General features: G+C 44.1%; 1 protein-coding gene across 2 annotated transcripts in view; it reads right to left on the bottom strand.

Annotated features, from left to right (window-relative positions):
• USP24 (ubiquitin specific peptidase 24) overlaps positions 1-12,948 on the bottom strand; it is a 149,177-nt gene that overhangs the window by 6,028 nt on the left and 130,201 nt on the right. Inside the window, exons 56-63 of one of the 2 annotated variants that reach the window (XM_074265835.1) lie at positions 10,128-10,224; positions 8,016-8,132; positions 7,645-7,737; positions 5,693-5,798; positions 4,784-4,905; positions 1,831-1,944; positions 1,497-1,562; positions 177-243 (exon numbers count right to left, since the gene is read on the bottom strand). In XM_074265835.1, the coding sequence (XP_074121936.1) occupies positions 177-243; positions 1,497-1,562; positions 1,831-1,944; positions 4,784-4,905; positions 5,693-5,798; positions 7,645-7,737; positions 8,016-8,132; positions 10,128-10,224 (782 nt within the window). The remainder of the gene's footprint in view (positions 1-176; positions 244-1,496; positions 1,563-1,830; positions 1,945-4,783; positions 4,906-5,692; positions 5,799-7,644; positions 7,738-8,015; positions 8,133-10,127; positions 10,225-12,948) is intronic. The other variant, XM_074265836.1, reaches the window with a different exon arrangement.

Below are 12,948 nucleotides of genomic sequence, written 5' to 3'. Positions count from 1 at the left end.
TCAGGCATGTTTTTATTGGTCTTGTCTGCTTTTCATTCCACTGGCTGGAAGGAACTCACTTCTTGGGATCAATGAGAAAAGGGGGAAAAAAAGAGTGTGACATCTTCTGCACCACCAGTGTGACCATCTAAACCCCCCCCCCCCCCCCCGCCCTTCACAGAGCTAGGTCCACTTACCTACTAATCCATTTTCTGTCTCAAAAGCAAACTTGACCCGTTCTACTTGAAGAGGGTCTTCAATGACCTGGGAAGAGAAAGGAACATAAGATGAGACTTGGGAAAAGTTCTTGGAAGAAAGTATCCACGTCCCATCCATTTGGCACAGGGCTAACAATTCCTTTTGGTTTCTGAAATAACTGAATCACAAAAAATAAAGGCATTATAGACCATCAGAGCTGGAAGGAACCTTAGAGATCACACAGGGCGACTTCTTCATTTGGCATAAGGAAAGGGAAAATAGTTGGTTACAATTCACAGCATTGGTGGCCAAGTACCACATCAAGCACTTTAAATGCCAAATGAAAGAAATTCAAGGATTCAAGGCTTGCTCTCAGAGCTAACTTAATAGTTTCTCCTTCATGAAGAAACTATTCCTTGTACTTGGACCTCCTCACTGGTCTGTGTTCTGCCCTTTGAGATGCTCTAAGTCAGAGGGGGCAGGTTCCTGGACCACGCAGTTAGGCTAACAGGCCCAGGATGAGACCTCCAGGACTCCTGCCAAGGGCCTCCTTTCTTGGGCTATGACCCCTCTAAAGCCGATCTGAGGATGGGGCCAGTCCCAGCAGTGTTGAGCTAGAAGCTATTCATTCACTGTGGTCAAGGGCCCTTTGAGCAGAAGCCTTGTCTCCAGCATCCCCAACATGTGGTCCTGCGTCAGCCTTCTCAGGATGGAGGATGGCCTCCAGGATCCTGAGCCAACATCTGCTTCTTAGCCCACTCTTGTCTGTTTTATGAGCCTTGCTAGAATTCAAGGTTTGAGTGCCCCCAGTGCCACCTGCCCACTTGGACTCTCCCAACGATGCACTTGAGAACTGTCGTGGTGCCCACTGAGCCGCACTCCCCACCTGGCACTACCTGCCTAGGAACCCTGTCAGTATTTTAAGGATGTAGTGTGGAGCCCAAAGTTCTAGAAGACTTGTTATTGAGAGCCCTTAAGCCTAGAAGCAGTGACTGTCCTCCCACTGCTGCAAGCCAAGCTTCTACTAGCACAGCACCCAATGGCAGTGGCAGGGAAAGGGTCACGGATTACTTGACCTCCCCCTTGCCCTTCTGATGTCCAGAGGCAGAAACCCTAGACATTCACAACACAGAAGCAGCAGTGGCGTGGCAGAGGGACAAGGCCTGGCGCTGTCAGGATTCCCACCCATGTGCTCACTAGCTGGTGATTGGGGGTTAGCCCATGTGTTCTGTCCCTGTCACAGATCTCCTTCAAGGAGCCCAGGGTCTGCCTGGCCAATGAACGAAGAACCCCAAGCAGGAAGAAAAGCCCTCACGTACCAGGATCTCGTGGAGCAGCTGGAATGTGTTTTTTAATTCGTGGGGAGGAGCGGTCTCCAGTTGGCTCTGCGGGCAAACAGAAGAGGCGAAAAGTCACCATCCCTCATAACGAGGCCATGCGCTCATTTTAGTGACTGTGTCCGCCCACAAGGAGAGAAAACCCCGTTCTGGCTTGGAAGCAAGTGAGGAACCAGGTGGCAATTCTGTGCCTTCCCACAGGCAGTTGGGGTAGCCACCCTTGGGAAGGTATGAAGATCACCTTTCCCACCAAAAATACTGCAGGGAGTTGCAGGATATCCTGCAGATTCCGCCTCAGCTCAAGGAGTTCTCTCACCTTGATGAAATGCAACATGGTAAAGGAGAAGTGCTCGTTGCAGAAACAGCAGTAGACCACCATCTCCATGAGAGCCAGAAGCGAACCGGTCAGCTCCCGCAAGGCAAAGATGACCTGGGGGGCAGAAGTGGGGAAGAGAGGGAGGAATCATTTCCCATGTGGAGGTGAGTGGCACCTGCACCTCACTGCCTGATATGCAAGTCCCATGGTCAACGCTCCAGAAGCTGGCTGGTTACCTCCAGCCGAGGCCAGCAGAGGGGCCGGCTTCCTCCCAGGACTCGGCTCAACCAGCCCCTCGTTTCTGCGCCTCAACATGGAATAACTGCTAATAACCGGTACTTTGTCAGAGTAAGAAATGAGAACTAAAAAGGAAGGAGATGCAACCTTTATTATATTTGCTCACCCTATCCAAGAGCACTTAATATTTTTCCAATTGCTTAAATATGACTTTATTTGTATGGAAAGCATTTTGTAGTTTTGTTCATATAGTACCTGACTTACCCTTGGCACATAGATTCCCAAATATTTTATACTATCGGCAGTTACTTTAAGTGGAATTTCTCTTTGTATCTCTCACTGTTGGATTTTTTTAGTGATATATAAGAATGCTGATGACTTATATGGGCTTATTTTGTATCCTGCAAGTTTGCTAAAGGTGTGGATTATTTCTAATAGCTTTTTAGTAGAATCTCTGGGGTTCTCTAAGTATATTAACATATCTATCATCTGCAAAAAGTGATAATTTGGTTTCCTCATTACCTACTCTAATTCCTTTAATCTCTTTTTCATCTCTTATTGCCCAAACTAGCATTTCTAATACAATATTGATTAGTAATGGTGATAGTGGACAACCTTGCTTCATTCCTGATCTTATTGGGAATGGTTCCAGTTTATCCCCATTACATATGATGCTTATGGATGGTTTTAAATAGATGCTACTGATTATTTTAAGGAAAAGTCCATTTATTCCTATTTTCTCAAGTGTTTTTAATAGGAATGAATGTTGGATTTTATCAAATGCTTTTCCTGCATCTACTGAGATGATCATGTGGTTTTTGTTAATTTGGTTACTGATAGAGTCAATTATGCTAATAGTTTTCTTAATATTGAACCAGTCCTGCATTCTTGGTATAAATCCTACTTGGTCATAATATATTATCCTAGGGATTATTTTCTGTAATCTTTTTTGTTAATATTTTATATAAGATTTTTGCATCAATATTCATTAGGGAGATTGGTCTATAATTTTCTTTCTCTGTTTTTGTCCTATCTGGTTTAGGTATCAGTACCATGTCTGTGCCATAAAAGGAATTTGGTAGGAGTTCTTCATTCCCTATTTTTTCAAATAGTTTATATAATATTGGAGTTAATTGTTCTTTAAATGTTTGGTAGAATTCCCATGTAAATCCATCTGGTCCTGGGGATTTTTTTTTAGAGGTTGATTAATAGCTTTTTCTACTTCTTTTTCTAAAATGGGATTTTATTTAAAATATTTAAGCAGTTTACTAAGGAGACACAACCTAACACCTGAAGGCAAGAGAACAGTGGTCTGGGACTAAAGATGATGACAAAAAGCAGGTAGGCACCCCCAGAAGGTCCTGCCGGACACCCTTCACCCGAGAATCCTCTCAGTGACCCCTACCTCCTCACGCTGCTGGGAGGCCCAAGCTAAAGAATGTGTGCATCCCATGACAGAAAGTGAATCAGTGAAGAAAGGTGCACTTAACCTCCAGGTCAGGAATCTTCAAAGAATGATCAATGCTAAGTCAGCCTACTGAAAGGTGCCTGCCCCAACTCACATGTCCACAGCCCTAGCGCTTCCCCTGCCACCTTAAGCCCCAAATAAGGAAGCTAGGACTTTCCTCATTTTGCAAAGAGGAGGAACCCTGCCAAGGAGCAGCAGCCGCAAGCACCACAGCTGGCTCAGCGGGTCAAGGTCTTGGGGTCCTGGGCATCAGGCCAGTCCTGCCCCCCTCCTCACGGCTGCTCTTCTGAACTCTCTCCACAAAGCCATGGTGCTGGGTACATTTTATCACCCCCCTTTTATGATCCCCTGCGTATGCTGCCATCCTTTTTTAGAAATGAGCTCCATTATGCAAGAATAGTCTTTTTTCTGCTTGTATCTGTAATCCCAGAGCTCACCTTGGTGACTGGGCCTGATTATGTGACCACATGCAAATTTCTGCATCTATGGCCCAAGAACCAATTAGCCTCAGAACAAAATGGTCCACCCCAAGGTCTTCCAAGCAATTTCTCTGGGAATCCTGGAGTTTTACAGAATAAATAGGGTCCTATTTTAGCACTTCTCAAATGGGACAATACACCTGATGCATTAGGAAGTTAGCGAATGCTGTAATTTATGTTTGTCGGGGCTCACTCACTCAGAATCTGGTTTTACTCTCCCATCTTTGCAGAGAATTTCTTCTGAAGGGGAAATCAGAGACCAAGCCAGGGAGCAAACTGTACAAGGGATGCCTCCAAAAGGTACCTTCCCAACGTTCCCCGCCCATTGGTGCATCTTATTGTCTACCATGTGGAACATCCCCCTTAATACTCCCTCAAAAACTTCACTGCTCATTCAATGTTCTCTAGCTTAAAAAACAAACAAATGAAAGGTGCATAGGATCAATAAGCTTGAAAACTCTGGATATGAATCAAAAACTTACTGGGTGATTTAGGCCTCTCTGTTCTGAATGGGACAGACAAGGGGGACAGATGAGACAACCCTCCATGAGGAGCATCAGTTAAGATCATGGCGGACCCAAGACAAAATGTGCAGACTCTTAATTCAAAGTGCCCTACCACTAGTAAAGGCTTTCTTTCCAAATGGTAAAAAGTGAAAAATTCACACCAAGGCCTCCCTGCCCCCTCTTCTCTTGCCACAGATGCTAAGCTGTGAGGACGCCACATGCAAATGAGAAGACTTCTAGGAATGATGGAGAAAGGGGATCACCTCAAGCAGGTACGGCTTCCCTTCAGAGAGGAAGAGCAAGGACTCCACTTCCTCATGGAGGGCCAGAAGTGGGCCGGAAGACACGATGCTCATGGGAGGCCGCTGTTTATAGATGCCAGGGGCTGTAGAGGGGAAAAAAATAAAACAGATGATTTTTGTGTTGTTTCATGGAATAAATTTCATAAAATGGATGTGAACTAACCTTGTGATATGAGAAATTGTTTAATCTTACCCAGCCACATGATTAAAAGGTTACTGTACATAATAGGCACTTCATAAATGGTTGTTCAATTTAACACACATTTACTAAGAGCCTATTATGTACAGGGCACCAAGCGCAGAGCTGAGCACACACAAAGATGACAAACAACACACGCTCTGGCCTCCACCAGCTTGGGATCTTCCTAGGATGGCGAGGGGGGAGGGAGAAATAACACGTACATAAGCTAGCGTGGATTCAGGGCAGGGGAGGGCCGGGATGAGAGGCCGAGGCACAGGACACTGGAATAAGGATGCGAGAGCACTCGTGCAGCTCAGCCCGGGGGACTCAGACAGGGGGAGGACAAGGCCTGGAGCCCAGGAAACGGAGACAAGGCTAGTCTGGCAACAACGCACGAGGAGGCTTGGAAGGGGGCAGGAAAAGGACCCCAGAACAGCATGGGGCTTGTCCGTCCCACGTTCTCCGTTGGGAAGAGCAGGAAAAAGCCTCCATGAGGCCGGTGCCCGGGTTCTCTGGGCACGCCGGGCCACAAGCTCCAAGCATGGCTCCTCCCCAAACCTAGAACCTTTCACTGGGACAACAATCCTTAAGGCACTCTATGAGTGCTCGTGCCCCTCAAACCTCCCAGGGCACAACTCGAGTTCTAGCACGGGAGTCCAGAGGACTCGCTCGGCGCCTCCAACTCTTACCGACGTTCCTCTGTGACGAGACATCCGAGTGCAAAACCAGCAGCGCCACCGTGTTGTGGAGGAAGCCAAACTCTCGGGCCTGGGCTGAGCTCCATCGGCGAATCTGCTGATAAGAGAGGAAGGCGACGAGTCGGTTACCACAGAAGGAGCAGCGGTCAGCAGCTTGGTTTGGCCAATGGTGCCCGTGAGCAGCTGGCCCTTGGCCAGGAGCTCCCTGAATCAGGGTCGTAGGGGCCCCTTTCTGGCCCCACCACTGTGTGCAGGGGCCTCTGCTGGGCTCCTGACCTCATGGTGGCCACAGACAGAACACACAGACCACCAAGTAGCACAAATAGCTTCCCAGTGAAAAGCCAAGGCAGGCCTGGGCAAGTAAAGGTCCTTGGTGATAGGAGATGGTGGAATGGGGACTGGGTAGGAGTGTCACTGGAGAAGGGAGGGGGCTCCAGGCAGCAGGACTGGACCCTCCAAAGGAACACTGGGACGGTTCAGAGAAGGACGTGGGGCTCACCTGGGGGCCAGAGCAAATCTTCCTAAAATGGTATTAGCTAGCACCTCCTAACACTAATCAAGAACTTTAAACCATTATCACCAGGAAAATCCGGACCCAAAACTAGGCGCAATAGAGCTAAAATTGAGGAAGAGGGCTGGAAATGGCACCTCCAGGCAGCTCACAGCTCTGCCTTCAAAGGCCCTCCCCAACAAATGGGCTTCCCTTACACAAGAAGCCCCCAAGGACTCCCTGGAGTGTGATCCACAAGTGGACTATGGCTCTTGAGAGTGAACAAGGGTGTGAATGGGAGAGGATTGTGCAAGAACAGGCCATACCATACTTGAAAACGTCATTCTTTGAATCAGTTGTTTCCTTTTTTGACAAATTATTAAACTGGCAGATGATGACAATACCATCAAGATAATAAAAGCTTCTGACATAAAATAATTCTAAATTTTTTTTAATGGAAGCTTTTTATTTTCAAAACATATGTAAGGATAATTTTTCACCACTGACCCTTGCAAAACCTTGTGCTCCTATTTTCCTCCTTTCCCCCATCCTCTCTCCCAGATGGCAAATAATCCAATATATGGTAATTCTAAATATTCTTAAAAATTAGCCTAATGGAAATAGAACTGGTCTGATCCAAGAGTTATTACAACTCCAGTATCATCTTGGTAGGAGGTTTCCAGTGGAGAACACCAGTCATCTGTCTATGGCATTTTTTTTTTTTTTTTTAAATCAGTGCTTTGGATATCACTACATTTGCAGATGACACCAAAGTTTGAGAAGTGACCCCCTGAATAAAACTCAAAAGGATCAGAAAGACAAGACCTGAAGCTCATTTAATTAAGTACAATGTGACTGGTATCAATGAAAAATCCTGCTTTTGGAGACAACTTCACAAGATGAGGAAACGTGGTCACACAGTTTTTGTAAAAGTATCAGGGGGTTTAGTGGACAGCAAGCCCAAGTGGCCATGAAAGCCAATGCTGTCATGGGCTATAATTTTACAGGAACAGGAAGGGGCAGTCCGGTCTCTCTTTACTCTTGGCAGACCTCCTGTGAAAAATGGTGTTCGGCTCAGGTCAGGTCCCCGATCAGGTGAAAAGGTCCAGAGGAAGATGACCAGGGACAGTGAAGGGCCTAAAGCTGAGATCACACAGAAGTGACATGTGGAGGAGGGATCAACTCCATTCTGCTTGGGCCCCAAACTGGGGCAGCGGGTCTACACTGAGAAGAAGCCCAGAGGCTGGACACCCAGAAAGAGCCTAGCACCCAGAAGTAGGGGCAAGATCCCTCCCTCTCCTCAGGGGGGTTCTAGCAGAAGCTCCTTCTTGTTGGACTACTCCATCAGTTAGAGCGGCTGGACCCAAGATCCATCTGAGCATCAGTCCAATAAGCCCTTTAGGAACAAAGCGCTCAGTCTTGCACTAGGAAGAGAGGCAGAGGGGTTAGTTACCTGATTGCTTTGCCGATTGGGTCCCAGGAGAAAGTTGATCATGTGACGGAGAGCAGAATGTCTCAAGAGAAGATCGCTAGCCCTTATACCTTGCTAAGAAAAAGAGATGGAGAATGCCAAATTAATGTTCCTTTTCTAACCAATTATCAGTTTTAACCGACACGGGTTCAAATGAACCAATCCTTTCTATGGAATATCTGTTCAATTTTTTTCGACAAAATGGTTTGATTAGTTTGACAGCTGCTCCTAAGACGCAATTAGTGAAGGAGCTGCAGGCACTCAGATGACTACCATTTTATCTTTCAGTACAATGAGATCTCCTAGCATCAGGACTACTCAAATGCGAATGAAAAGTAGTAAGACTCCTTTACCTTCTGTACAAAGGTGTTGAACAGGAAAAAGTACTGAGCACAGTTTTTACAGTTCTCTGGGACATCTTTATCCAACAGGGCAAGCAGCACTTCCAACAGCTGGTGAAGACTTTTGAGCTGGTCAGCATAAAGACAGAATTACATTAAGGCAGGAAATGAAAATAGCAAAATAAAGTTAATTAAAAAAAAAAAAAAAAAAAAAAAACCAACATGAGAGCAAGGGATCTGGTTAATTTAAGTTGGGCTCAGATTTAGATGGAAATGTTTTTAATAGTACAAATACAAAAGTGCCAGTTGACCCTCTGAGGCAATGTGTCCTTACTGTGGAAATTTAAAAGGCAAAGTCCGGTTTTGCTTCTGAGAGTTCAAGGTCAAGAATGATACTCTTTGTGTGAGCTGCCACAATGGCCTCCATGATGAATTTTTCTCTCGCTCCCCCTTCTTTTTTCAGAGCCTTCAGGGGATATTGGTCTGAACCCCTCCCTCCACTAGTCTGCTCTTCACATAGTCACAGATGCAGAGAATCAAAACACAGACACAGGCAGAGGGGCTGGAAACCAAGCCAATGGAGCGAATGGAGCGTAACAGCCTGACAGAATGACAACGGGAATGTCGACTCGACTGTAACTTACTTGAAAGCTCGCTGACGCCTCATGGAAAGCTTTGAGAGACATTTTATTTGTTTAGAGACCATTTGGGTTATCACATTGCCTCTCCTGCCCCTCCCCCCAGCTTCTGTCTGCATTGGTCCGTGACAAATGAAGTGAGGGGACGGTCACCCTGGGCAGTTCATCGGATGCCACACTTCTCTGTGGCCACCGGGAAGGATCTCAGAATTGGGACTCTACCCAGAGATTTCAAAACCGATTTCTGTAACTGTCCCACCCATTCTTTCAAGAAGGACTAACTGAAATTTGGCACAGCCCTTCATTTTCAAAGCCCTCTGTGACCATCTATTAGAAACGACAAGGTGGGTATGCAAGAAGAACCCTTTCCACTGTGGTGAAGAAAGACACGTAAAAAGACTAACACAAAAGAGTTTAACAGGACAAATGGCTTTTTACTCAGGCCCTTCCTCGTCCTCCCCCCCTTAAGTGACTTGATAGCCCTATTGAGGCCCACGGGGATGTTGATGTCTGTTCTGGCATGACTGAGATCATTGCTACATTTAAGGACCTCAAGAAGACTGAGGAAATTCTGGAGCGGTAACTTGGAACCTGGATTCACCCTGAAGATCTTGCTCAGGGGCCTTAGGGCTAAAGTTGGCCATGATCCAGTCTCTCTGCAGAGTGGCCAAGCCCAATGAATGACCTGTCCATAGTTTACATAAGCCTCATACGAGCCGCCATCAGAATGCAAGCCCCCAAATGCCTGACCCCAAGTAAGAATTTAATGGCTGCTGCCTCTCTTTCTCCTAAACCTCAGGAGCCAAGTTGCCTAGCTATGCTCACTGAGCCACATGGTCTTCAGGTACACATTCACAGGAGAAATAATTCAATTATTTCTGAAAGAGTTTTCAAAGTTTTCCACGTGATGTCAGCTGTTATTTGAGATAGCAAACCTGGGAAGTGATCTATTTGAAGTGCTCTATTTGCTAGGAATGTTTGTTTTGAATGAACCAGAACTTTCCAAGTTAAAATTAGTCTAATTTATTTCCCTGAGACTTGACACTGTTGAGAATAGGGTGAAAAGGAAATTCAGTATGGAAAAATGAGTTTTCAGTCATTTGTACTGGATAAATAGAAAGGGTCACTTCCCTTTCGAAGCCAGCAGAAAGAGGATTGGTAGGAAAGGAAAGAGAAGGCAGGGTTAGCCTAAGATCCCTGATTCAGGCTCAGAGAAACTACAGCAGAACTGCTAGGAGGCTTGGAATGATCAGGGCCACCACAAGGCCAAAGGCCTGGAGTCCCCAGCTCTGCCGGACACTGCTTTCAAGGGACGGGAAGAATGGATTGGGTGCCTTCCACTCTCAGCAATTTCAACCCAGTCACATCACACAAGGAGAGATGATGTTGCAGTAACTGGCCTCTCCCCATAAGCTCTTTCTCACCCAGAACATGAGGAGGCTAAAATGCTCCATCCAAGCAGGCAGCAAAATAAAATGATACTGACCTTGTCTTGGTAGAACAAGGCACTGTCGAGCGTCTTCTCCAGAATTGTGGCGACAGCCACTCGCACTTCTCTCACGCTGCACTCCAGGAGGAAGATCCTGAGGGGGAAGCAGATAAAAGCATCCAAGAGTGAGCTGAGAGAACAAATGTGTGGGGGCCGACCCGCGAGCCCAGCTCAGCTCCTCAAAGGTCACTCTTCCTTAAGGCTTCAAGACCTACACAGAACGGATTCAAACAGAGGGAGGTGCCCGCTTGTTGGGAACGCTGCAGAAGGGTTGGATTAATCAGTGCCATCTGATCCAACGGCTCCTATTTAACACATGAGGAAGGGAAGGCTGGAAGATGCTGGAGGGGGCTCACCAGCTGCAGAGATTTTGGACTCCAGGCCCGGTGCGTGGGTCATTACTGAAAGGCAGAGTAACATCATCCAGGAAGTCAACATTAAGAAAACAGAAGAATATTTTAATAGGTGTACAAAAAGCTTCCACAAGATAAAAATCTCCAATTCCTATTAAAAACCCTGGGAAACATAGAAATAAATGGTGTGTTCTTTAAAATGAGAAAGCACGATCTCTATAAAACTAAGAGCAAGCATTATTTGAACATATCTTTGAACAGTACGATGAAGCCACAGTTTGTCAAAACAATTTACTGTTAGATAAAAAATAGAAGGGTTGAGCAGTGGAATAGATCAGATGCATAACATAAAGAAGTAATTGAGTACAGTTACTTATTGTTCAACAAACAATATCACAGTGATTGGGATAATCTCACTACTCAACAAAAGATGTAATGGGGATAAGCTAAAAAACCTTTCACTAAGATCAGAGGTGAAGCAGGGATTTCTGTTATCACCATCCTGATGATGACCACTATTAATAAGAAAAAGAAATGGAATGAGTGTAGGCAAAAAAGAAACAAAACTATTACTTTTTGTAGACAATATAATGACTTACTTAGAGAACCCTAGGCAATCAACTAAAAAGCAAAATAAATCCACAAATCTACCTGCATTTCTGTTTATTACCAACAAAATCCAGCAGAAAGAGACGAATTTACCTGCCAAAATACTTAAAAGGAACTTTCTGAATACAATTACAGAACACTACTTGTATAAAAGCAGATCTAAATTAGGACTTCTTAAACTTCCCCCCCAATGACATCTTTTCACTCAAGAAATTTTTATGCAACCCTGGGTATGTAGGTATATAGAATGGGTATACAACCAAACATTTATTGATAATAAATCACAATTTTGCAATCTCTACACAATCCCATATAGGGATCATGAACCACAGTTGAGGAAGCTTTGATCTAAATAATTGGAGAAATATTTATTGTTCATGGGTAGACTTGAGTCAGTTTAACTACCCAAGGAATACTTTTTAGAACTAGAAAAAATAGTAACAAAATTCCCTGGAGGAACAAAAGGTCAATAGTAATAAGGAATCAATGAAAGAAAAAGTAGGATGGATGGGGTCCAACAGTGCCAGATCTTTGAACAGTACTATAAAGTCATAACTGTCAAAACAATTTGCTGGTAGATAAGAAATAGAAGGGTTGATGAGTAGAATAGTTTAGGTACAAAATATATAGAAATAAATGAGGAACAAGTCACTTATTGTTCAATAAACAAAAAGATCACGATTATTGGGATAGTCTCACACTCAAACAAACAAACAAACAAAAACAAAACAAAACAAAAAAAACTTAGGAAAACCAAATTAAAGCAACATGGAAGAATTGCCAATCAATACTATGGAAAGTGGAAAAATGACCAAACAAGTGAAAGAAAGGGTTACAGGAAGTGAAACAGACAACTCTGATGACAGAAAATTAAACAATTTTTGCATAAACAAAATGAATGCATCTAAAATGGGAAAAACTGGGAAACTAGGTAAAGCATCAAAATGTTATTTCTAAAATGGATAGGAAACTAAGTCTAATTGATAAGATAAGCTATCAATAGCTATATGAAAAAATGCTCTATATCATTAATAGAGAAATGCAAATTAACATAATGAAGTGCTACCTCATCAACCATCATAATAAGTAACTTGGCAAAAAAGAAAATAACAAATGGTAGAGGGACTGGAGAAAGAAAGTACATTGCTAGAACTGTGAACTGGTCCAGCCATTCTGGAAAACATGCTGAAACTATGTTCAAAATAGCTATTTAACTGTTTACACCTTCTGAACCGGAGATATCACTCCTAACTCTATACCTTAATGAGATCCAAGTGGACCTGTCTGCCCAAAATTATTTATAGCACCTCTTTTTGTGGTAGTAAAGAACTGAAAATTAATGCCTATTGACTGAGAAAAATTCTGGATTATGAATGTGATGGGAGAATTTAGGAATGATGGGGTGATTTCAGCGAAATCAGTGAGCAGAACCAGAACTTATGGAAGGACAATTAATTCAAAACGCTTAGGAAATTTGATCAACATAAATAAGCCCACAATTCTAGAGGAATTGTAATGAATATGCTATCCACTTCCTGAAAGAAAGGACTTAAGAGTATATTTTCTATTTCTTCTCTATTCATTTTTGGGATTGAGGGAGAAGCAGGAAGAAGACAGAGCTAATAAGACAATTTATTATGCATGATTATGCACAGTTTAAATGTTTTTTCCTCCTTTACTCAATGGATTGTAGGAGGAGTTTTGAATTGAAAATAAATAAAACTGAAGAAAAAAAGAAAAGAAACTCTTACTTTTCCTGCCCCTCCCCTCACAGAGTTTGCAGTGTTCTGTTGCCTGGCTCCAGAGCTCGGGGTGGGACTTGACATTAAAAGCTGCTGTGATCCCAGCCAAGTTAT

This window comes from Sminthopsis crassicaudata, chromosome 4, assembly GCF_048593235.1.
Source record: "Sminthopsis crassicaudata isolate SCR6 chromosome 4, ASM4859323v1, whole genome shotgun sequence".
In the NCBI taxonomy this organism is placed as follows: Eukaryota; Metazoa; Chordata; class Mammalia; order Dasyuromorphia; family Dasyuridae; genus Sminthopsis; species Sminthopsis crassicaudata.
This window is presented reverse-complemented; position numbering and strand designations above follow the sequence as displayed.